Raw genomic sequence first — 27230 nt, 5'->3', positions numbered from 1 at the left:
CTCTTCCATGGTCTGAGACCAATTCATATTTGTCTTGAAGGTTTGGATGTTGTCTTGTGGTTGTATGTTTTGATCTGTGTCACCAAAGTAAGGCTCTATGGTACAGTCTGACTTTTTTCCTTCTGTTTGCTCATCTTCCCAGCCAAATACTTGACTTTCTAACTCATTGTCAAGGTAGGACTCTGCTTCCAGTGGGGGTGGGGATACAAGTAGGGGTGAGGGTAGTGTCCCAGCCTTCAAGGTTTTTGTATCAGCCGCTTGATCCTCCACCATCTGTGGGCTCAGAGATCAGGAAGCTGCTGCTGCTCACACAGCCAGCTTCACCTCCTCCTCTGCCCCAGTGCTGGGGTCAGACCCCAGCAGGACCATCCCTCCCCAACTCAGGTCCAACACAGTTTTCCCAATGACCTTCTATGTTGCCTTTGGCATTTGTGGGTTGAGAATCTAGAAAGTGCCACAGCTGCCAGCAATTCAGTCCCCTGAGGCCTGCTCTGGCCCATCTGTGCCCATGCAGCCCACTCCAAACTGTGCTCCACTCCTCACCCCACCCCACCCAGTGCAACAGATGCTTCCTGTTGGCCTTCCAGGCTGTCCTGGGCTGGAGATTCGCCTTACTTCATCACTTTGTGAGTTCTGCAACTCTAGAATTTGTTTAGAGTCATTTTTACAGGTATTTGCGAGGGTTTGGGTGAAGAGCTCAAGCAGGTCCCTGCTTTTAGTTTGCCATCTTGGCTCTGCACCCCCTCAACATTCACATTTATGAGATTTTGAGTTGTACATTATTCCCCTCCCCAAGAGGGCATACAATTTGATATGTACAATCATATTAAACATACTTTCACAATATAAATATTTTCAAATGCAAAAAATAACCCCATAATTTAAACAAATGTTTACATACTTTCAGACTGTATTCCAGTTGCTCACTTTTCCTGCACATCTAAGTGGCACAGAATATCTTTTTTAACATAAGTAATATCTCTAGATGGCCTAGTAAGTAGGCAGATAGAGCAATTAATCTCTTTCTTCTTTTCCACCTTGGGGTAGACAGAACTTTCCCATGACTCGTTCTCTTTTAATGCAGTGTGACTTTTTTCCTAGCCACTCTTACTACTTCCTCCTTTTGGGGGACTGCTATTGCTGTTCAGTTGTTTCAGTGACATCCATGTCTCTGTGACCCCATTTGGTTATTTTTTGGCAAAGATAATGGAGTGGTTTGCCATTTCCTTCTCCAGCTCATTTTAAAGATGAGGAAACTGAGGCAAACAGTGTTTGGTTCGTTTTTAAATTCTCACAGAGCTGAAATAGTTATGACTTCAGACTAACTGGTTTCAATCAGTCTGTGATTACTGACCAAGTAATGGTAGAGGATATCCTTGGTCCCCTGATGAACATATTCTCTGCTTTGGAAAATTATTGAAGTAATCAATAAATCACCTCTTGGATATGAAACCATATCATATGACTGCTGATGAGACAATTATTTAAATCTCCTTCCCTTCCAGGTTTCCCAACTGTTCCCCTTAATGCTATAAACAAGAACTGGTATCACCAGCTTAATAATTAATCATAATTTTAATAGCATGGGAATTAAGAGAAAACATAGACAGAAAACTTTCAAACACCCACAGCTTAGTCAGCCACTAATGACAGCAGGGTTCTTCCTAAGAACTTCAGAAAGTAAAGAAGTGGGATGGGAAAGGATGAGAGTTCTGCACTGTGGGACAGAACAAATACCCACTGTTCCTGCTCAGGTCATCATCTCATTTCTACTTTCCAGACCTTGGCTGCTATGCCTCAAGCACCTTCACTGGTACCCACTGTCTTCTGTTCTCCATTACAAAGATGGGAAATTTATGCTCTGCTCCCTCCCATGACATGCTTGCCTGGAAACTCCCTGGCCAGAGTCTTTTGGCTTTAGTATATTATTGTTCAGTCATTTCCACCACATCTAACTCTGTGACTCCATTTGGGATTTTCTTGGCAAAGATACTGAAACGGTTTGCCATTTTCTTCTCCAGCTCATTTTCCGGATGAGAAAACTGAGGCAAACAGGATTAAATTATTTTCTTTGTGAGCTACACAGCTACTAAGTGTCTGAGGCTGAATGTGAACTCAGGTCTTACTAACTCCAGGCCTAGAAAATCTCTAGCTCCCCCAAAGTCACTGTCTCCTCCTGCCTCCCACCCCAATTCATTCTCCCTCCCTCTCTCTCTTTCTCTCTCTGTCTCTCTTTTCTTTGTTTCTCCTCTCTCTTCCCCCTCTCTCCCCCTCTCTCTACCCCCTCCCACCTCTCCTTTCCTCTCTCTTCTCTCTCTCTCTCTCTGTCTCTCTTCCCTTCTCCCTCCCTCTCCCCCCTCCTCTCCTCTCTCTCTTCTCTATCTCCCCCTCTCTCTTTGTCTCTGTCTCTTTCTCTCCCTCTTCTCCTCTTTCTTTTTCTCTCGCCCCTCTTTCTCTTTCTCCCTCTCTCTCTCCCCTCCCTATTTCTCTTCCCCCTCTCTCCTCTCCCTTTATCTCCTCTCTCTCTCTGTCTCTCTTTCTCTCTGTTTCTCTCCTCTCTCTTCTCTGTCTCGCCTTCTCCTCCCCCCCCTTCCACTATGAGTGGAAAATAACTGCAAAGGAATGCTGTAGTGGCCTTGTTCCCATACACATCATCATAATAACAGCTAACATTGCTATAGCTCTTACTATGTGCCAGGCCCTGTGCTACGTGCTTTGCAATGATTATCTCCCTTGATCCTCACAACAACCCTGGGAGGTAGGTGCTGTTATGTCCCAATGTTGCAGATGAGGAACCTGAGGCAGAGGATAAGTAGTCCAGAGTCACATAAGTAAGGGTCTGGAGCTGGACTGGAAATCAACTCTTCCTGACTCCAGGCCCAGTTCTTTATCCACTGTACCACCTAGCTGCCTTACCAGTATCTAGAAAGAGGCAATACACATTGATGGTTATAACTTTTCCTAGAAAGATACCTATATCTACATCTAATTTATGTCTCTATAGCTAAACTCTATCTCTATGTCTATATCTATAGCTAACCTGTATCTATTTCTATACTATATCAGATTCTCTTACCACATATGTGTGTGTGTATATAAAATCTACTTCTATGTATGTCTATGTCAGTGTCTATATTTATATCCATATTTGTCTATATGCATATATCTATATCTAATATACATCTTTGTCTATATCTATAGATAATCTATACCAGTCTATGTATCTATCTTTGCCTATATCAATATCAAATCTGTAAATCTACATCAATACTGCTATCAAATCTGCAAACCTATGTCTGTATCTATATGTCTACAGGCATAAACACCTTATATCTATGTCTGTATCTTCATTTATATCTCAATTTCTATATCTATAAATATATCTAATCTATATGTCCATATCAATATTGATATAAAATTTCTACATCTATTCACATCTATAGCTATACCTATATATCCATGCAATGAAAAAACAATACCTATCCACTCATTCATGCTATTTATAAAGCAGGTCAAATTATACCTCATGCTAATTTTTTTCATTATTTGTCATTGTGTCTAAATTTTCCCTGCTTGCTAAATTTTCTGTCATGAACTAACAAGTCTGGCAAGGATTCATTACTCCCTGATGTCTACCTCTTTGTAATCACCAGTGTAACTAACTCAGCATGGAGTCTGCACAAGCTGGGAGCTGACAAGAAGTACACATTCCTGATTACAACTGAGTAAGGAGATGAGGGAGAGGATGATTGTCCCTTGATAGAAAATTCTCACTGGAAATGTAGTTTTGCAACTAAACCCCTTAGAAGATAAGTCAGTCACCTCATATGTGACTGAATAAGCATCCATCATCTGAACATCCAATATGTCTGACCCCATGGAATGGCCTGCTTGAGACTTATAGCTTCACCATCACCTCAAAAAACACAAAAATGGAGTGGGACCATGGGACATTGAAATGTGCATCTGGATCTGGAATCAGAATACCCAGCTTCAAAAATCTGACTTTGCCAATTACTTTCTGGTGACCCCTGAACCTCAAGTTCCTCATCTGTAAAATACAGGGGTTGGACGAAATGACCTTTAAGATTCCTTGTAGCTCTAAAGCCATGATGTCAATTAGCTAACACACATCAGCTTGTAGGCAAGTGGTGACTAACCACCTGCCTGCTGCCAGATGTCATGCTAGCAGTCTCCAATCAATTAATAATGACAATTGTAAAACATCTATGTGAGCTGTACGCATATGGACTTCTACGCATATGGCCTACTATTGAAAAAAACAAGTTGGATGCACTTAGCCCAGCAAGGTAAAGTTGGTACTATTATATGTACTCTGTCTCCAAAAGAAGGGAATTCCTTTGCCAGAACTTGGCTCCTGGGTCTGAATTCCTTCATTCCCGAGGAGTTAAACAAAGGATGCCTGTGTCCACTGAAATAATACACAGTGCAATTTACAGGGTATGCTGAAAGGGAAAAAATAAGTTTTCATAAAACCTGAGTCACCTCAGCTGAGTTAGCTCTTACCACCTGCAGCCAATAGTATGGAGAGACAGAAAAAAAGCAGATGTGATCCTAGGTTCCTCTAACAGCAATTGAGTGTTCACAACAAGGGAGATGATGGTCCCACTGTACTCTGTGTGTTAGTCAGACCCACTCTAGTGAGTTATATTCAGGGCTGAGGCCATATTTTAAACAATAGTGACTCAAGATAATAGAAAAAAAATGGTGACCTAGGTCCCTGGGCATCTTGGTAGCAGGAAGACTAGAAATTAGGCGGGGGCGGGGAGAGGGGGGAGAAACACCTAAGCCCTAGTTCTTTGGGACAGCGTGAGGCAAAGAGAATACTGAGGGTTGGGGTATTTGATCTGTTGTTCTTTAACCAATAGCAAACATTTATTAAATACCTTTGGTATACAGAGAGTATTTCTCTAGGCAAGGTACAAAGTTAACATAGTCTCTGTTTTCAAAGGATTTAGTCTAATAGGGAGATGAGTCACCTCCATAGATAACTATAACATAATGTTACAGAATAAGTGAATCTGATAAAGTCACAAAATAATGTGCTTTATAAAATCTGAAGTGGGGAGGTATATTATATTTGCCTTTTGTGGGGCAAGAAAGCGGGGGAAGCAGTAAGGTTTTCTTGTTTGGCTTTAAAGTACAAGTAAGAGTCTAAAAGAAGATAAGGAGGAAAGGCATTCTGGGCATGGATAATAGCCTAAACAAAACATATCTCCTTCAGGGGGCAGAATGATATCCAGACTGATTGAAGCATGGAGTGTGTACTGGGGAGTAAAAGGAGCCAAGCACACGGAAAGGTAGAGTAGTATTAGGTTGTAGAACGATTTTGCATTCCAGGCAAAGGAATGTGAATGTTACTCAAGAACCACAGGAGATTTTTGAACTGACAAATGATTCAACTTGATCCAAAAAAAGACAGGGACAGGGACTGCACTTGTGATTTCTTGATATAGGAGCTTCCAGGAAAAGAGGCCTCTTCTGTCAATAAAGGTCAGCAACTGTGCTTGCCACTTGTAGACTTTTGAGAGTTGTCTAGACTCACATACACATGGAAAAGTCGTGATTTGCCCAGGATCACACAGCTTGTCTGTGTCAGAAGCAGCTCAAGAACCTCAAATCATCCCACTTTTCCAATACAAGCACTCCAGTCACCATGCAACTGCACCTCTCCAGGCAGAAGAAAAAAAAAATTGTGGCAACAGTATGAAGGTTTGATTGAAAAATCAAAAAATGTGCAGATATTATAATTAGCTTTAACAATTATCAAATATCATTGTGTGTGTGTGTGTGTGTGTGTGTGTGTGTGTGTATGTAATGGCTAAGTAAAATGAGCTAGAGAAGGAAATGGAAAACCACTCCAATATCTTTGCCAAGGAAACCTCAAATAGGGTCACAAAAAGTCAGACACAACTAAAATTACAAAATAATAATTATTACTACTATGTATACATGAGACACTATGCCAAACAATGGCGGGGGGGCGGGGCGAGAAATTTCTAATTCCATTTGGTATACAGTGATCTCAGCGAGGAAACACTGCACTGAGACAGATCACCAACTCATCCATAATTTTTCTCTCAAAAATGGATTTTCATTGATTTTTTTGTTGTTGTTGAACCTAGATTTTTCCCTAAAACTTACAGTCTTAAAGGATCATATGAGGAAAGTGACTGATTTGCCCCTGGTCACAGCGTCCGCAGTAGGAGGTGAGTCCAGCCTGCCAAATGCTAAGGCCAGTCCTTTATCTGTTGGAGCTCACAGCCTTTCCAAGCCCAGGGATGCCACAGAGAGAGAGTTGTGCCTGAAATAAGCCTTGGATAAAGATAAGCATTCTGAGAGCTTGAGATATAGAGTTTAGGCTAGTGGAAATGAGAGCCTAAACTACAGTGGGAGCAGCAAGAATAGAAAGGAAGAGATAAATACAAGAGATGTTGCAAAGACAGAATCAACAAAACCCAGTAACTCATCAATTACTTTACCCATCGGCCAAGAAGGAGAAATAATCAGAAGTACTGAAAGGTTATGTGCATAGGGAGATTGAGTGAATGACCAAACTAATGATAGAAATAATGAAAATGGAATAGTAACGTTAGAAAGAAATTAAAAACATTTATTAAGAAATTAAGGTCTAAACTGCAAAAAGCTCATGATGGAAAATGCTTTCTCCATCCAGAGAAAGAACTACAGGGTCTGGATGCAAGAACGAAGCATACTTTTTCCTCTCTTTTTTTTTGTTTGTTTTATTTCTTCTTTCTCAGGGTTCATCCCATTGGTTCTAATTCTTCTTTACAATATGACTAAAGTGAAAATATGTTTAATATGAATGTATATGTAGAGCCTATATCAGGTTGCATGCCAACTTGGGGAAGGGAGAGAGGAAGGAGGGGAGAAAATTTTAAACTCAAAAGCTTGTGGAACTGAATGCTGAAAATTAAGAATTAATTAATTAAAAAAAGAAATTACAGTCCAGTATAAACCTATGTGGATTAACTTGTTGAGTGGACTGGAAGAGGCACATCAGCATTATCGAATTTTCCCCTCTTCATAGGGACACACTTGCTGTCTAATGTACTAATAATTTGTACAGCGCACAATGTATAATACATTGACAATTTCCTCAAAGAATTTTTCCAGCTCCTCTCCATAACTCTCTTTTTTCCTTCGCCATGGAAAAAAATCATGGTTATTTACATGATTTCCAGCTGTAAAAAATTCAAATGTGTGGGGATGGGAATGTTTGTTTCTTGCAAATGAAGACATTAATCAGGCTATGGGACAAATAAGTAGTTAAAAGTAATTACAAGGAGAAAAAAGAGATATTTCCTAGGATATTATTATAAGTCCCCAGGAAGGCTGAGTCTATATGGACAAGCTGTATGACTCTGAGCAAGTAATTTAACTTATTATGATCTAGAAAACACTCTAAGACAATAGGGGACAGGAAAAAAAAGTATTGAATTGCATTGGTAGAGGGAGTCACCTCACCTGGTTGTCCCCTATGTCACTGAAATCAGAACTAATACCCAACAGTCAAGGAAAAAGAGAATGAAAGCCTGAAGTAGGATGTTGCCTGTGTGAGTGGAGAGGAGATGAATTGCAAGAGACACACTGGAACAGATCACACTTCCCAAATGATTGGACATGAGGGCTGCAGAGAAGGGAATAAGTCCAGGATGACTCCAAAGTTGGGAACCTGACTAACTGGAAAGGTGGTAATACCCTCAACAGAAAGAGAAATTAGGCTATGAGTCTCTATCATACCCTGCCTTGTATTAAACAGATTTTTATACATGATACTCCCTCTAATAGACTGGAAGTTCCCTGAGGACAGAGACAACCATTTTTCCACTTTTTATCCCTAGCACTGAACTGAGTGTCTTGTACATAGTAGGTGCTTAATAAATGCTCTGAAATTGAATGGAATTGCTCATGTCTCTCCAATTTCCCTGGAATGCCCTCTTCTCTCCCTTCTACCTATCTGAATCTTTGAAGTCACAGCTGAAAAGCTACCTCTTTCTTGAAGCCTTCTCTGATAAATTTACTGGGAAGAGATCTTTTATTCCTCTGAACTTCTAATAAGGTTTTCCACCTGGACCATGCATTTGGTAGTAACCATTTATTACCTAGTCTAGTATTTTAGCCATCTCATCTCCCCAGATGAAGTATGATTCAATTCAGCAAGTATTTATTAATCTCTTACTATGAACAATCAATGATTCTAGATCTTGGAGTGGTAGAGATTTTCATATTTCTTTTTATAATTTTCAATGCTTTGTATCTAGGAGCAGCTCAGTCAGTTTTTGCTGATTTCTGATTTCTGAAATTCTCAATGCTTTGCTGATTGAGGGCAGGGCTTGGAGTTTGGAGATCTTTGTCCAGATCTCACCTCAGACACTTACTATCTGTGTGGTTCCAGGCGTATTACAACCCCTCAAAACCACGGTTTCCTCACTGTAAAATGGAGATCAGAATATTTGCATTAACTACCTCACACGGTTGTGAGGCAAGTGCTCAGCAAACTTTCAGGAGCTAGATAAATATTTGGGATTGACATTATTCTTGCTATTTATAAACCCAGTTTCAAACTGGGGTAAGTATGTCCATTTCTGAAATAAAACTAGAAGGTACCAAAGTCAATTTGTGTATCTGAATTAAGCCCTGTGAAATTTGGGATTTGTAAGACTTGGTTGAAAAGTAATAGGAGATTCTCAAATACAACAGTTGCCTATCACTTATGTAATGGTCAAACAAACCATGGTATATGAATGTAACAGAATATTGTTATGCTATACATGAGGAAATCAAAGAAATGGAAAGTTTTATATGGACTGATGCAGAGCTAAGTAAACAGAATGAAAACAACAAACAATGATTATAAAAATGTAAATAATTAAATGTAATCACTAAAAAAAAGCCTAGTTCTGATGAATTGTAATGAATAATCTCAGTCTTGCAAAGTTCTAATACAGTAGAAATGACACTCATTGGCTCTGGAATCACAGGACTTGGTTTCAAATTCTGCCTCTAAATCTACACATGTGAGATCAGACAAGCCATTTAAACTGCCTCCTACCTTGGTCCCCTCATATCTAAAATGAAAACTAGTAGCCCTGGCCCTGTGATACTTACAAGCTATTAGAGACAACGGAACACATGTATTAATAAGTATAATACAAAGTAGGATGTGATAAGAGCCAAAGGCAGATGGTCTCTGAGTTCCCTTCCAGCATTTGAGCCATGATTCTATATTCTGATAAAGGAACAAATTGTCCTTTCCTCAGTAGAGACGCAAGGACTACCGATGTGGGATGAGGAACATACTGTCCAATATAGATGCTATGTTGGCTGGCTGTGTTTAAATGTTTTTCTTTCTTACAAGGATGAGTTCAGTGGCAGAGACACAGGACATTAAAGGGAAATGACTGTAGTGTAAAAACAAAAGGCAGCAATAAAATTGTAAAAGGAAAAAGGAAAGCCACATGAGAACATATTGTTTTACACCCCTTTGGACTCATCCTGTCCCTGCTCTCACCAATAACAGCATGGTCTTGGCATTCTGGCCCTAAACTCTCAGATGAAACCTAGATCATGAAATGGAGTGGGAGTGACAAGTGCAGAGAGTGCAGGGGGGAGAAAATTAAGTGAAGGGATAGTATTATAAGCCAGTTTTAAAAGCCTACCACTATTTGGAGGGAAGGATTTGAGTGGTTCCTTACTTCATTATGTCTGTATTTGGTTGTTTTTACATTACACAACCCCAAGAACTTTAGTGTAAGTCAGTCAATCAACCACAGCTTAATGAGCAGCAACTTCCATGCAAAGCACTGTACCACATGTTCTATGGGGATACAAAGGAAAGGAAAAGTACACAAAAGTGCATACAATCTCTGCTCAAGGGAACACTGGGAGGGGAAGCGGGAGATGGTGGGAAGAAGGAAAATTTTGCACAAATAAAACCAATTAAGTCAACACCAGAAGGAAACTGGGAGGAAATTTTTACAGCAATTTTTTCTGACATTTCTCAAACATATAGGAAACTGAGACAAATTTATGAAAAATATGACCCATTTCCTAACTGATAAATAGTTCAAAAGATATGAAACAAGCAGTATTCAGAAAAAGAAATCAAAGCTATCCAAAGTCATGCAGGGGAAAATGTTCTAAATTACTGATAATAAGATAAACGCAAATGAAAACAATTCAGACGTACTACCTCACTCACACTCACCAGGTTGGCTAACATGACAGAAAAGGAAAATAAGAAATTCTGGAGAGGATATGGGCAAATATGTACATGGGGAGCCAAGATGGCAGAGTAATAGCACAGACTTGCTAGCACTCTCTCCATAAACCCAGTCAAAGTACCTATAAAAAATGATTCTAAACAAATTCTGGAGCTACAGAAACCAAAGAATGATGGAGTGAAGTAAATCTCCAGCTCAAGACAGTCTGGAAAGTTGCTGGGAAGTATCTATTGTACCATGCTGGGAACAGATCACAGTCTAGTGTGGGCCACACTGACACAGAAGGAACCTGAATAGGTCTGGGGAGGACTGAATGTCAGGCACCTGTGTGGTATCAAGACTTCACGACCCCAAAACACTGAGGAAAAATTGGAACATCAGTGGAAAAAATCTGTGGGACCTGTGTGAAAGAGTAGAGTTGCCAGACCTCAGCCCCAGGGCATTGGAGGGGGGAAGAGGACCCTGTGGAGGAGGAGCTCATAACAGCAGCAGCAGAAGAAAGGGCTGCTTTGGGGCCCACAGATTGTAGGCGAATCAAGCGGCTGACGGTATACCCCTCCAGCCCCACTGGAAGCAGAGAACTATCTTAAAGAGCTCAAAAGTCAAGTAAACAGCTGGGAAAATAAGCAAACACCGGAAAAAGACCAGACTACAGGATGTTACTTTGGTGACAAGGAAGACCAAAGTATACAAACAGAAGACAATAAAGTCAAAGCTCCTCCATTCAAACCTCCAAGAAAAGGCTTCCAGATCATGGAAGACCTCAAAAAGAATTTTGAAAATCAGATAAGACAAGCAGGGGAAAAATTGGGAAGAGAATGAGAGTGATGCAAGAAAATAATGAAAAATGAATCAACTGCTTGCTAAAGGAGACCCCAAAAAATGCTGAAGAAAATAACACTATAAAAAACAGACTAACCCAAATGACAGAAGAGATCCAAAAAGGCAGTGAGGAGAAGAATGCCCTAAAAAGTAGAATTGGTCAGATGGAAAAGGAGGTCCAAAGCTCACTGAAGAAAATAATTCCTTAAAGATTAAAATGGAGCAGATGGAAGCTAAGGACTTTTACATCACCACACGTATAACCTTTATTGATTTGCTTATCTTCTCAATGAGGGTGGGTGAGGAGAGGGGAAGGGAGAGAATGTAGAACTCAAAGCTTTAAAAATTAATTTTAGAGGTTGTTTTTACATGTAACTAGGAAATAAGGTATACAGGCAATGGGGTGTAGAAATCTATCTTACCCTACAGGAAAACAGAAGCAAAGGGGATGGGGGGAGGGGTGATAGAAGGGAGGGCAGATTGGAGACAGGGCAATCAGAATACACACTGTCCTGGGGTGGGAGTAGGGGAGAGACAGAGAGAAAATTTGTAATTTAAAATTGTGTGGAAGTGAATATTGAAAACTGAAAATAAATACATTTATATGAAAAAACACAAAACAATAAAAAGAAAACTATGGTGCTATAAAAAAAACTAAAGGTGAAGGTTTCAGAAAAATATGGGAAGATTATGTGAACTGAAGCAAAGTGAAGTGATCAGAACTAGAAGAATATTACACATATTGATAGCAATATTGTCATGATAAACTGAAAGGCTTAACTACTGTAAGAAATAAAATGATGCATGGCAATTCCAAAGAACTAATGATGAAAAATGTTATTTGCCTGCAGAGAGAGAGGTGATGAACTCAGAATTCAGATTAAGGAATATTTTTTGCCCACACCCTTTGTTTTCCTGCCTTTTCCCCCCACAACATGGCTAATGTAGAATTAAGTTTTATATGACATCATATTTATACTAGGCATTATATTTTTTGCGAAATCAATGGATAGGAGAGGGGGTGGATGAAGACAGAGAATTTGGAATTAAAATTAATATTTAAAAATTTAATTAAAAAAGAAATCATGATTATTGCCACATCATGATGATGCATTCCAGTAGGACCTTAGGAGAAGCAAACTGTGTTATCATTTCCTTTTCACATACATCAACTTCAGCCATACATGTTATCTCTGACCTTCTCTTCCCTTTTCTTTTGACTAATTGATCACTACAATTCTCCCTCACTATCTTTTAGTCTGATGAAGGCAGATGTTCAGGCAAGTTTTACTATTATATTTGAAAAGAGAAGCGTTATATGGTAATTAAAATGGGTAATTCAAAGGTGAACAGCCCAAGAGCAGAGTAGAGTGAGATATCCCTGTAAAGGAGCCTCTGGAATGCCACCTGAATCCAGGAACTTAGTGGCATCCCATCATCAAGAAGAAAAAAACAAAACCTACTGAGTCAGGGTAAGAGGTCTTAGATTGTTCTCCTGCCGTTAACTGAGGACAAATAGAGAATAGCAGGTGTGAAATTCTCTAAATACGACTCTTGTGGGAAGCTCTCCATGATGAGGACACAGCAGGACCAGTAGTTCATTTGAGAAGCATCTTCTTCCCTCCAAGGAAAATGCTTCTGAGGGGAAGTCATATTGCATTGCAGGAAAAGCCCTAGACTAGAAGTTAGAGAAAATGAATTCTTGCCCTGGCTCCAGCACAAACTAGCTATGCGTCCTTGAGCCAGTCACAACCTCTACGGGCCTTAGTTTTTTCATGTGTCAAATGAATCTTTATAGACCCCTCTAGTTCTAAAATTCTACAGTTTTATCCATTCATTCTTGAGGGGAAGAAGAATGAGAGATCCTGAGGTGGGGCAGACCTTTTGAATTGACTGTGGTGTGGATTTTTTTGAGGGGGGATGGCTCTAGCTTAGCTTAAAATGATCTTTTTGCATGAGATTAGGTTAATTGTAGTTGCCCCTTTCAAGAGTGCTCAGATCATAAGAACTTAACAAATGTCAGAAAAAACTTCTTTTCTCTTACTCAAGTGCCAAGCATCGCCTATCCATGAAGCCTCTACTTCCTGAATTTCCACTCATTTCTTGATCTTCTTAACTCACTATGGGGAAACTTTCTGAGACTGATGGTGACTTCTTGACTGGTAAGTCCAGTAGACATTTCTCAGTCTTCAGTCTTCTTTTCCTTTCTTCATTCTTTAACACAACAACCTCTATCCTCCTGAATTGCTCCCTTTCCCTTCCTATCAAGACAGTTGTCTTCTGGTTTTTCTCCACACTGTCTGAACTCTCTTTCTTAGTTTCCTTTTCTGGTTTATCATTCATTTCCCAAGACCTGTGTGGTGTCCTCCCAAGATGCTCTCCGTGGTTCTCCTGTCTCTCCACATCTATATTCTCTCCCTTAATTGTATTCATTCCTAAGAATGCCATTATCATGTCTATTCTAGTGACTCACAGGTACACGTACACACACACACACGCAGAGAGAGAGAGAGAGAGACAGAGAGAGTGTATTGGTTTTTCCTGAATTCTAACATCATATCAGTAACTGCCTGCTTACCATTTCCAACTGGATGTCCTATAAACATCTCAAACTCATTCAAGTCAAAAACTAATCTTCCTCCTCTAGCCTATTCTTTCAAACTTCTTTATTTCTATTGAGAATTTCATTTCAGTCACTCAGATTCATTACCTCAAAGTAACCATGAATCCTTCCCTCTGACAAAGGAATATGTAATCATTTGCCAAATCCATCGATTTGACTTCCATAACCTGTCTCATACTCTTCCAGAACATTCTCTCCCCATTCTCAGAGCCACCATCCTATGACAGGCCCTCATATTCTTTCACTTGACTACTGCAGTAGCCTCCTAGTTGGTCTCCTTTCTTCAAGTCTCTCCCCTCTCTGATCCATCCTTCATAAAGTTACTAAAATAATGTTTCTTTAACACAGTTTCAATATTTTCACTCCCCTACACAAAAATCTTAAGTGGCTTCCTAACGCTCCTGGGATAAAATATAAGCTTTTTAGCCTGCCATTTAATTCTTTTGAAATCTAACATACCTTCCCTATTTCTGTTTCTATGACTCACTTCCATATATGCTACATTCCACAGAAACTAAGACTAACTTTTTCTGAAACTCCTCCATTCCATCTCCCAGAACAGTGGTTTTCTCCCTGCCCATATCTATAATATATTCAGAGGATCAAAGATTTAGAGCTATAAGGGGTCTTACAGGACACCTTGTTCAACACCCTAATTTTACAGATGAAGAAATAGTAAAGTTTAAGGTTACAACAGAATTTAGTGAGAGGTGGGATTTGAACCCTAATAATCCTCTGAATCCAAATCCAGTATTCTTTCTATTGTGGCACACTACCTCTTACTCCTTCCTCAACTTTGCCTTTCAGTCTTCATTAATTCAAGTTTCAGCTTAGGCACTATCTCCTTCGTGTAACTTTTCCCAATCTCTCCTCAGTTATTCATAATTTCCTCTATTTTAAATAGGATATCCCCTTATCTATCTATGTACATGGTACGCCTCACCCTCCCAGTAGAATTTAAACTCCTTGAGCGTAGAGAATGTTTTTATTTCATGTCTTAATTTCCAGCAGTATCTTGCACATAGAAGGTATCCAGTAAATGTTTGCTGAATTGAACTGAATTTGTGGTCCATGCAGGTCTGCATTCTCTGATAGTGAATCAAGGAATACTTTATGACAAAGAGATGACTTAAAGGCACATCTACTGTAGCATTTGAAGTTGCATTTTGAAATTAACCCCCAACAGCAGACATGAAAACCCTAACTTTTAAGTGCTGCAGACTCAACAGGACTAGAGACTGATTCAGACTGGAGTACTTAGACCTGCATCTTCATGAACTGTGTCATATGTGAACTGGCTCCACAGAGAAAAAGGGTCAATGATCAAGGGGCCATATATTTGAAGGATCACTCCAATGCTATTTCAGGCCCTAAGAAGCAGTATTATAGGTAAATGGCAGAGGTAAGGGCCAAGTAATACAGATGAAAAAGTAAAGAATGCCAAAAAGAATAGGTGTTGGAAAGAAAACGAGTCTCAACATCATTAAATAATTCTCCGCTGCATGAATTATCCAGAGTATGCAACTCTGACTGTGCAGAGACATGACACTTAGGATATTAACCTGGTGTCAGAAAAGAGGCATGACATGGGAGGGCACAAGACTGCATAACAGGGGACAAGAACCCATGGCACAAAGGGGTCAGTATCCAAATAAAAAAAAAGAAATTAAATGAAGTCTAAAATTACGTACAGAGCCTTTTAAAAATCTTTTCATGGTTGTTGAGCCTGACAGAACAAGATCATACTGGTCAGAGACCATTAAAATAAGTTTAGATTGGTTGTCTCTTTCTACTACTATCTTTGCAGCCTTTCCTTTTTAATAACCGGCAGACATGGACTCAATCATAGTGAATCACAGAATGTTAGAATGGGAAGGACTCTCAAAGGTCATTGAGTACAATCCACCAGCTCTGTATCCTTTCTCCTCTCCTGCCACCAGGTATCTAGTGCATATATACAGCCCATATATCAACTTAGTAGTATCTTACACAGGCCTCTTTTTCCCAGACAGTGTTTCATGCTCCAATTTCAGCCATCCCTTTTTCTCCCACCAGTCATGCTTATCAAGAATCCTTCTGTCATTAGAAAATTATCTGATAAACTAATTCCAACTAAGCAATAGTCTAAGAGCCTAATGCTGGATAATAATTTTATGGTTTTCCTTAGCCCAAAGGTACTGGAAGTTTAAGAGAGGACCCCTAGATAGTGTAAACCTTAATTCAGTCACTGGGACTAGACCTGGGATTTTACTGGTGTAGGGAATACCTGGGGGAGGAAATTTCTTTACAAATGCCTGTTAGGATCTTCTCTACAATTGAGAGTTTTATAGGATTGCCTAGAGGTATTATTCCTTGCCTAGAGTCATTCAGCTTGAATGAGTCAGAACTGGGTGTCATACTCAGGTCATTCTGGCCCGTCAGATACGTTAAATGACATGCCCAAGGTCACAAAGCTAACACATCACTGGGACAAAATTTGAAGTCAAGTTTTCTTCACTCCAAAAACAACAATTCTATTCAGAGAGAATTACTGATGGACTTTCAGGTACTTTGGCCACAGCTAGGAAGAGATTTTTGCAAATAGGGCCTTCCTGGAACCCCTCAAATCACGGCCTATTTTGCCAAAACATGAGGCTGATTCTATCAGCAACACTTATACATACTCAGAAATGACCCTTAAGAACTCTTAATATTTAACTTTGAAGGATTCATTCATTTGATAGCTCATACACAGAACATACTTGGTGCTTGTGTCTGTTTCTTTGTAGCTATATTGGCAAGAAAACACTCAGCTGACAAAGCCATGTCACACATGAAGATAAAACCATTTTCAGTTCTTCTGTCCACTAGGAAGAAATGTCATTATTTCTGAAAGACCAGATGCATGACAATCTCACTTAGAAGAAAAGAAACAGGAGTGTGGATAGATCAATGCTCTAGGAATGACCAAAGTTCAAAAGAGACCAGGTTAACCTAAGAAGAGTTTCTGGGTAGAGAAAACTGAGCAACTTTGACATAGTCCCTCCTGGCCATGTGCAGTAGTGCACCATGCACACTTGAAATCATCCCCATCTAGACATGCTCTGGCATTTGTCACCCTGTGTAGAGAAAGAAAGGAAGGTAGGTATTTATTAGTGTCAGCAGAGTTCTTCATTTAGCTCCCAAATCTTAATTAATTCAGAAATTTATTTTCAACAAAATACTACCTAGCTAGAGACAGTTGCCCTTGGCATTTCAATCGTTTAGATTCACTCAACTCAGTAGATATTCACTATGTGCCTGGTATTTAGCATGTCACAGAATAGTGAATGCTCATCAGACATAGATAGGGTGCCCTGCGTTTAAATTCTGGTTTTGCCACTTACAAACTATGCAGTTTTGTGGGATGGCTCAGGTCCCTACATAAATCAATTACTCAGAGGCCTCTCAAAGTGATGACAGAAAAGAGATTTATTCGATTCTCGAGAAGCGGGGCTAACCTGTAGGAGTAGGAAAGCCGAAGACAAAGAAAAGGGCAGTGATTAATATAGACCCTAACGCAAGTCCCTCCTCCCCCCACTGACCATTATCCTCATTAGCTGAGAATATGATCTTATATTCTAGACACGAAATCTAACCGATCATTTTTGAAATGAAGACATCGAGGAATTATGTGAGTTTTGTCCAGTCATTGAGACCCTAATACACTACGCAGTTTTATATCCTTATATGGAACTATTCTATTCTAAAAATATTGTAACCTTGAGCCTTTAGGCCTTATCTCACCCCTGCGAGAAGAATTACAATCTGAGAAGTCTTCACTAAACCTATCCCACTCACAGTCATGGGTAAGTCAAGGCAACTCTTTGAGCTTCAATATATAAAAATGAAGTTAATGAAGCTTGTGCTAGTTCTTGCTGAGAGGTGCTGTGAAGAAAGTTCTTGACAAGATATACAGCACTATCTGCCTATCTCTCTCTTCAGTCATTTCCCTATTTATGTGATAGAGTTTATGCCCAAAGTGATAAGTAAGGACCTGCCCCCTTTAAACTTTAGCTAGAAAAACAGACAAAGGGCCAAAGAACAGGTCTGCTTTTCTCTCTCACTGGTGGAAAGAAGATACAATTCAACATAGACCCAAGATGTCCAGTTTAACAACTGTTTTAAAAGCTCCCTTACTCAACATCCCTTTACTTCCCAGTTCAACCTAGAGGTCTCTTCTTGCTTTCATCATCAGACTCGGGATCTTCCATACTCAGAGACCAGTTCTGGCTCTGAGCAGGAAATATACAAATGGGCCCTAGGTGGTTCAATATAAAGTTCTGTACTGGGGTAGTGAGGATCAGGGGGAGAAATCAAAACCCCGGCCTATTTCTTGACTAGTTGTTGCTAAGATTATATAAAGGAAGGGGTGTGTGTGTGTGTGTGTGTGTGTGTGTGTGTGTGTGTGTGTGTGTGTGTTTGTGTATGTGTGCATGTCCATGTGTTTGTGTGTGTACAGACACACAGGCTAATAGCCTAAACAGCAAAGGAGGGAGAGAGAGATGAGCACATATACATGAGAAAACTAAGGCTCATGGAAATGGAATAATTTGCTCATGGTCCCACAGCTATTAACACAGTGCCTGGCATAGAGTTAGGTACTTAACAAAATGTTCAATCTGTCTCTTGGTAGTTCTAAGGCAATATAACTATTGCCTATGACTTCCACTTTTTCAGTATAGCCATGAATACTATGAGTCTATTTGAGATTGACACCCCAGGTGTTTCTTACAGGTGAAGAAGGAGTTGGGCTAAGAACAGATGAAGAGAAAGAAAGCTTGTGACTAACGTGGAAATGTTTAACACAATTGCACATGTATAACCTATATCAAATTGCTTGCTGATATGGAGATAGAGTAGGGGAGAGAGGGAGGAAGGGAGAAAAAATTTAGAACTCAAAATCTTATTTTAAAAAATGAATGTTGAAAACTATCTTTACATGTAATTGGAAAAAATAAAATACTATTTACAAAAAATAAATATTTTGTAAAAGAAAGAAAGTAGATTAGATTGTGTTGGGGATCTGAAAATGACCCTAAATGAGGAAGAAACCAAAACAAGGGAAAGATCACTGTGGGTTAGGATGGTTCAGGAAAGAGAGCCTTGGGCAATTATAAAAAGTGAACCAGCCAGCCAGCATTACAGGTTGGAGGTAGAGGGTATTCTTGGCTAGAGGAAGAGAGGTAGAAATGGGAATAGTATGTGATAATAACATGTGATACTATGTCTCACACAAAGCACTTTATATGTTATTTCATTAGATCTTCACAACAACCCTGAGGGAGGTGCCATTATTATCCCCATCTTACAGATGGGAAAATTGAATGCGACAGAGTTGCCCAAGGTTACACAGCTAACAAGTGTCTGCGAAAGGATATGAACTTGGGTCTTTCTGAACTCAAGTCTCATGCTCTCTCCACCACTCTATCTACCAACAGCTTGCTGATTCCTACCTAACTATGGCTCTTTTCATCTTGGTTCAAAATCAAACCATATACCAGTTTCCACTGCTTTGATTCATTCCACCCCCACCCCAAAGATACATTTCCTGCTACTCTTATGAAAAAAAGATGTGACTATCAGCAGGCAGTTTGGAAAATTTTGAAATGATGTATTTTAAATGAGCTTAAGAGCTAAGAAAGATGAGCATGTGTCATTTTATGACTCATTGCAATGTAATCCTGTGTAAAATGTGAAACTGAATAGACTCTCAAATACATAAAAACATATCATAGATACTTACTTGTATCTGCTCACTGGTGAAAGGATTGGGGGGAAGGAGAGTGGAGGTACAAGAAAGACATTTTGTAATGAAGTCAAGAGAAGAAAATGTATCTAAAACCTATAGAGAGATGCATTATCTAGATATCTGTACTTGAATTTCAAATCTGAAACACAGAATGCAGTGGTAGAAAGGTTCCAACTTCAGAAAAATTTGTGAGAATACAGCAATTGTTTAATGGTATATGTACAGGTAATATTAACTAGAAGCAAATCATGATATAGTGTTCTACTTATCAATTGGGGAAGGAGATTAACAGTACCAGCATAGGTTCACCATTATTGAGTCTAATTTTCTCACTGTCTAACGCACTTTCTATTCCATGGATAAGACTCTTCTGATGAGAAAGGTGCCTGTTAACACACTAAGGTAGTCTCCGCACAGTCCACAGTGAACCTGGAGAGAGGACTAGTTAGTTGGATGAGCTAGATTTTAAACAAATAGTTCAACATATCTAGTGGGAGGCTTATCAGTCATTCATTCAGATATTTAAAGAATACAGCCTGGGTTGTATATTCATCACTAAACTTGTCCTTCCAGTGAACAGACCTTCTACTCTAGAATGCCATGCAGCCATTTTTTTCTCAGGCTTCTCCACTCTTCAGCTCTTTTAAAGGCTCACAAGTTGTGCAAAGCCTGGTGCCAAGTAGCAAGAGTTACCAAGAGGAATAAGGCCAAGGATGTTGTGAGGATAAAATGAAATAATGAATGTAATTTGTTGTTGTTCAGTTATGTCTGACTCTTTATGACCCCATTTGGGGTTTTCTTGGTAAAGATACTGGAGTGGTTCGCCATTTCCTTCTCCAGCTCATTTGACAGATGAGGAAACTGAGGCAAACAGGATTAAGTAAGCCCAAGGTTACACAGCTAGTAAATTTCTGAGACCACGTTTGTGATCGCAAAGATGTGTCTTCCTGACTCCGGGTCTGGTACTCTATGTACTGCACCTTCTAACTGCCCCAATGCATGGAAAGCACTTTGCAAATATTGAAGTGCTATATAAATGTCAGTTAATATTATTAGTCTCCAGTTACCGGGCCTCTAGTATAGTGATGACTTCATTCACTGAGACTTCTACTGCACTGTCTCTGAGGTCAAGCAATGTTTATGAATAAGACAAGGATGTGCTGGTAAATGTTTAACAACCGGGCTGAGGGTGGTAAGGATTACTAACATTTATTAATTATTATTAATGCACTGTTAACATTTTCTTAAGTCTACATCCTCAGCAGAACAACCCCTGATTTGTAGCGATTGTCATTTCTGAGACATAAATGCCCACACTGAAAATTTAGCAATTGCTCTTGCCAATTGGTTAGAGCTAGCTCCAGCACACCTCTGAATATGACAGTAGTAACCTCAAGGAGCTTATAATCTAGTTGAGGAGATGATGCAAAATAAAATATGATAAATGCTTAAGTATTACTATAACTAGGGCAACCTAGAAGTACTTCAGGAGCAGGTGACCATCATTGCCAAAAAGTAGAGGTGGTATTTAGCTTTTTAAGATATTTAAGAAGGATTAAGATGGCATTTAATGAAAACCCTTAATTTTGTAGGTAAAGAAACTGAGGTCTAAAGAGAGAAGGTGCTTTGCCCAAGATCACACAGGTAGTAAATATCAGGATCCAGGTAACCCAAGAAAACGTCTCAAGTGTAAGAGAGGACATCACTGCACTGTGTGGGCATTTCTTGACATTTGGAAGATGTGAAGACCTGTAGAATACCCAAAGAAAGGAAGATGTCAGGATTGCTGAGGGAAAAGCAAATGGGATATATATGTTTCTTCTCCTCAGGCATCTCATGAGCCTTTAAATTAGCTATGGAGTCTTTGCTACCCAAGATTTCTTGCTACCCAATTCAGAAGAGTGGTTATTTGATGGAAGGACAAATTATATATGTGTGGGTGTATATGCATGTGTATGTATATACATAATACACATACATACATACATATACACACACACACATGTATGTGTGTATATTTTTCTTTGGTAGAAAGCAAGAGCAGATAAAGTAACCCACACCCTCATCCTAGAAGAGATTCCCTCATTGTTAGGTCAGTATAGATAAGTAATAACGATGCAGACAATGAGGACATGGTGGTGATGGTGATATATGGCAAAATGATTACATCAAAGAAGGTAACTGAAACTCTAACTTCATTCTTAAAACAGACAAATAGTACATCCAAATAAAATCCCTAATTATTGGTTCGAACACTTCATGAATTATTGGCAACACATTTTACTAACTTGCTCTTAGATACATATCTAACCTTATCTATCTTTGAAATTTTTTAAATTTTGAATTAAATTTTATTTTTTCTATTAATGAAAATTCATCTTCTCTCCTTCCTATCTTCTTCCCCCTGGAAAAAGACAAAACATGAAAATGAAAGTCTTGCGTTGGCCACAAACAAAAATCTTGTCTCTTTCTGCCCTGAGTCCATCGCCTTTCTGTCAAGAGCAGAATAACTTTTCATCGTTGGTCCTCTGGCATTGTGCTTGCTCATTGTGTTTGATCTCATCCTTCTTAACAGAAAGTATCACATATTTATGACCCAAAAATGGCAATATCAATAATCCCTCCAATAAATATAGTTCAATTAAATATTTATGCACATTATACAAAGCATTTGCAGCTTGTAGTCTTAAAAAATATAGATCTATCAATGGTTAGGAGAAAACAACATATTAGTCAAGGAGCCAAAGGAAATACCAAACAGTTGTATGGGTATAAAGAGAAATCCATTATTGATTCAATCCCGGAAAAGCTGCTCCAAAGTGCCACAATTTACCACAACATTTACTTTACATTATTGATTTTCCCAAAGTCTTTGACTGAGTCCCACAATCTTGGGTTATTCATATAGTGCAATTGTATAAAATAGACCCAAGCATAAAAAATCCACTCAAACTTCTTTAAACTCTTAAAGATTATTGAGGACAAAGGATATGAAACAAGCAGTTTTCAGAAGAAGAAATCAAAGCTATCTATAATCATATGAAAAGTGCTCTAAACCACCATTGATTAGAGAAATAAAAATTAAAAACAACTCTAACTTACACCCCTCAAAAATGAAAAATGCTGCTGGAAATGAGGAAAAATACATACACTGATAAATTGCTGATGCAGTTCTGAACTAGTCCAAGCATTCTAGAGAATAATTCGGAACTATCTCCAAAGGGCTATCAAACTGTTTGTACATACATTTTAAGCCACCAATACCTCTACTGTGTCTGTGTCCCAAAGAGATCAAATGAATCATATTTTACTTGCATGTAAAAATATTTATAGCAGCTCTTTTTGTTGTGGCAGAGAACAGGAAATTGAGGGGAAGCTCATTAACTGGGGAATGGCTGAACAAGTCATGGCATAATGATTATGATGGAATATTATTGTGCTATAACAAACAGTGAGGGGGAGCTTTCAAGAAAACCAGGGCAAGACTAATGCACTGTGAAGTGAGAAAAACCTGGAGATCATTGGGAATAGTAATAGCAGGGTTGCAATGATGACCAACTGGGAAAGAGTTGGCTACTCTAATCAATACAGCGATTTGAGACAATTTCAAAGGACTCATAATGAGAGAGAAATGATGAACTCTGAGTGCAAATTGAAGTATAATTTTCTCTTTTTATATTTTTTTTGCTTTTTTGTATATTTCTACATGTCATTTTGCTTATCTTCACAGTGGGTGGGGGTGACTGACAGGGAGATAGAGAATTTGCAACTCAAAATTTAAAAAGAAAAAAGTGAAAATAAATAAATTAAAATTTTTAAAAAATATTGAGAACATCCTTCTCTGCAGATAACTTGTTTTAGTGAGGGGTATCTATTGATATTTACCATATTAAGAATTAAAACATCTTATTATTATGCTGAAAATAGTTTTGACTTCATAAACCCCTTGAAAGAAATCTCCACATCACACTTTGAGAACCACTATGTTACAACATCTGATGTCTACATGGAAATTATTCTCTATTGAAAACATGCTACCAACCCTATAATGTCAAGAACAACTGATAGAAAATGAAGCATCTCCTAAGGGTATGTGAGAACATTTCCACATGAACGCCATCATAAAAAGATGAAAGAAAAAGGGAAAACAGAAAGAATAGCAATGTAAGCTGTCATAAGATTTCATCAAATAATATGAAGAAAAAAACAAACTAATAATGATAAGGATAGTAACAATTCAAATTTAGGTACAAACAACTTGGAGTAAGACAGAAGGTAGAAATGTTTTGTGGAGTACCAGCACAGAAAAATGTATGTAACGGGGGGTATGAACATTGAGGTAATGTCCTTCAAATGCTATGCCTCGATCTGAGATAACCTGTCAAATAAAGGACAAGGGAGCAATAACTTAAAAGGACAGGAAATCAAAGATCAAAGTCTCCATCTATTTTTATGATGCAGAGAAGATATCTCAGGCTCTTGAGTTGCTTTGCTACATAGAGATTATGACATCACAGAACACATTCATAAAGCTGCTAATATCCTTATTTTGGGGGCCTCAGAAAAAATCAATTCAAATGCCAAATACCTCTCTTCTTATAGTGACCTCTTGTTTTCAGATTTTGTGCTATTTCCCACATAAGACACTCCATCTCCTGACATGGTACATTTTCAATGACTGTACCCCACATCTAGACTTCTCTCCCTTCTGTTCTCTAACTCCTGGCTTCTGTCAAGTCCCAGCTAATTCCTACCTTCTGCAGGAAGCCACTCGCAATCCCTATGTTAGTGCTTTCCCTCTGAGTTTATCTACAATTTACCCTGCATGTCTCATACATAGTTCCTTGCACATTGTCTTTCCTATTAGACTGGAAGATCCTTGAGATCAGAGACTGTCATTTGTCTTCCTTTGCATTCCTAGTGCTTAGCACAGTGTCTGGCACACTGTAGGTAAAGGTGCTTAACAAATGCTTGTTGAATGACTGACTAACCTTCCCAAGCCTTTTTCTGTGCTGCCTTTTCCTAGTTTCCTCATTGTTAGCCAATTTCCCCCTTGCAACTCAAGTTCCTTCTCCCTTATGTACTATAAACTCCTTCCACCCCATCTTTCTGGTCTTCTTTTGAGAATCAAGGTATTGGACAGTGTACCAAAATTGATGACAGGACAAACAAAGGTTCAAATCGTTTTTTGAAAATTTACCATCTGTGGGTTAATGAAGTATCTCCAAGCTTTAGCTTTCCCATCTGCAAAATGGAAATAATCATACTAATACAACCTACACCACTAAGTTGATGTGAGTAAAGTAAACATGGAAACATGACATTATCCTATAATTTTCATAGCAATTTCAAAATCTCAACAGACACCTGATGAACAATATCAGTCCTCCTCAATACTAAAAGAAAGGGGTTTTAATCAGTTTACCTCCAAAAAATCAGCCCATAAGGTGAAAATAAGTGTCATTGAAACTATTATGATATCATCCAATGGATGTCCTGTGCATGGCATGATGTAGCTTGGACACCTTAGTATGGATGCAAAGTAAAATTAATAAGGAAAGTACCAACAATAATAAGCCATAATATAGTGATAACTGGATCTGCCTCCTAATAATAAGGTGACCTTTTTTTCATTTTTCCTTTAAATGATCATAATAACTTACTGAAATATAGCATTTCCAGGTTTGCCACATACTTTCACCACAATACCTGTGTGAGAGTAATAGTATAAGTATCTTCATTTATACAGATGGGAAAACTTAGGTTCAGAGAAGGGAAGTGACTTGCCCATGGTCACACATAATAAGTATCAGAGCTGGACTTCCAACCCAGGTTTCCCGATGTCAAATCCTGTCCTCTCTTCACCATACCTATTCCATATGTATTGTCAAATATTTATCTAGTCCACTGATTCTCAAACTTTTTGGTCTCAAGACACACTTAAACTCTTAAAAATTACTGAGGACCCCTGAAGAGCTTTTGTCTGTGTGGGTTATATCTATCAATATTTACCATATTAGAAATTTAAATGTACTAAATTATGATGAAGATAATTTTAACCACATAGATTCCCTGAAAACATCTTGAAGATATCCAAGGATTCATAGACTATACTTTGAGAGCCAGTGTTCTAGTCCTTATGACATGTAGATGTGAAAAGTTTTCTGATAACATAAAAGCCAAATGTTTTGTATTTGTGACATTAAAAATCATCAAAATGACTTTTATTCCTAACATCCACCTCTTAAAATATTTCTTTACTTCTTTAAAAAATAATTCACCATTCTGATCAAAGCATATTCAGAGAGCTTATAAGTTCTTTTCTTTCATTTCATAAAACAAACAACTTCTGCACAAACAAGTAGGCAATTTAGACAAAACAAATTATGACAACATCTGGAAATAGAAACCAATTTTTCTAAATAAAAAAAGGCAATATAAACAGGGTTGCAATAAAGACCTTGGTTTCTAAAGATTCCACTTTCAGTACCTACTTCCCAACTACCCTTCTCAAACTGTAGAAAAAAAGTCCCCATACCGTTTAATCCACAAGCAGGTTCCTTTTGTTCTAGAGATGCCCACTTCTTCCACAGAGAATCTGGGTGTACTTGTCTCTTGTAAATGATATGTGGGTGATGCTTTCCTTCAGCCAATGGATGCATTTTAACAGGTTCAATGAAATAGTCTCCATGTGGCAGGCGAAAGAATCCAGTCTGAAAATATATTCAATAAGAGGATTGATTTGGATCAACTTTTTACAAGTGAAAGAAAAACTAAGAAAAAAACTTCTGTCAATGTCGCTGCTTGCTGAAGGACAGCATTTCTGTAACACAATTCAGCCCCAAACATACATTTCCTCCTCTATATGCACCTAAGGGTTATCTAGCACTGACACCAGTCACCAAGGAGGACCCCTCAGTAGTGACTTAATGATTTGTAAGAATGACATGTTCTCCTAAAGACTTCAACACTTTCTGAGCTGCCCTTGGCTACGTTATCCAACCAACAGCTTTTCCAGGACTCTATTTGAACTCCTCTCACCTTATCCCAACCTGATGCTTCATCTGCTTGGAATCCAAGCTAAGCTCTCTTGATTGGTGAATGAGTAAAAACCTCTCCATTCTACTGTATCTAGCTGGCTCCAAAGCAGCTTCATACACCCTCCAGCTATTTACCCTAGATGTTTTGCTACCAGCTCTTCTGACACAAGAATATCCCTCACCTCTCCTCAGCCCCAGCTTTCTACCTCTTACTTTTGGCACAGTAATCAAATCCACTGCTTCAAGAAAAAGGCAGATCAATTAACTGCATGTGGATAGACTCACCATCCCAGGACTCCCAAGACCAGTTCTCTTGGTCAACACTTCCACTGTATGTGTTGAATACCCAACTAAAATCAGCAACACATGGTGAAGTTCTTGACATGTGGACAGTCAATACTTAAATAAATATTCTTTTTCGTTGACTGATTGATTCACTCATTCATTCATTCAACCATTCCTCTCCATTGGCCTAGAGTGTGAACTGCTCATCACAAGGTTGCTGACAGCAAAACTGTTATATTACTGACCTATACGATGCAAGAACAGATGCTAAGATATACTATGAGAAGCAAGAGCTACACACAACATAACCAAGGGATCCTCAATGCTAGACCTATTCCCACCCCACCTTGGATAGAGCCACCTGCTGGTTTTCTACAGGTCACTTCTGCACAGTACCAGTGCGCATGGCCATAATACTGGAG

The 27230-nt window shown here is 38.8% G+C and overlaps 1 protein-coding gene across 3 annotated transcripts in view; it reads right to left on the bottom strand.

Moving 5' to 3' along the window:
• The window catches only part of ADAMTS12 (ADAM metallopeptidase with thrombospondin type 1 motif 12), a 528119-nt gene that overhangs the window by 339933 nt on the left and 160956 nt on the right, over positions 1–27230 (bottom strand). For all 3 annotated transcript variants that reach the window (XR_011966393.1, XM_072605885.1, XM_072605886.1), the window contains exon 3: positions 26022–26196. Coding sequence is in view for 2 of the 3 variants with exons in the window: in XM_072605885.1 (XP_072461986.1) it covers positions 26022–26196 (175 nt within the window). In the remaining variant the exon portion in view is untranslated. The remainder of the gene's footprint in view (positions 1–26021; positions 26197–27230) is intronic.

This window comes from Notamacropus eugenii, chromosome 4 (genome assembly GCF_028372415.1).
Source record: "Notamacropus eugenii isolate mMacEug1 chromosome 4, mMacEug1.pri_v2, whole genome shotgun sequence".
Lineage (NCBI taxonomy): Eukaryota > Metazoa > Chordata > Mammalia > Diprotodontia > Macropodidae > Notamacropus > Notamacropus eugenii.
This window is presented reverse-complemented; position numbering and strand designations above follow the sequence as displayed.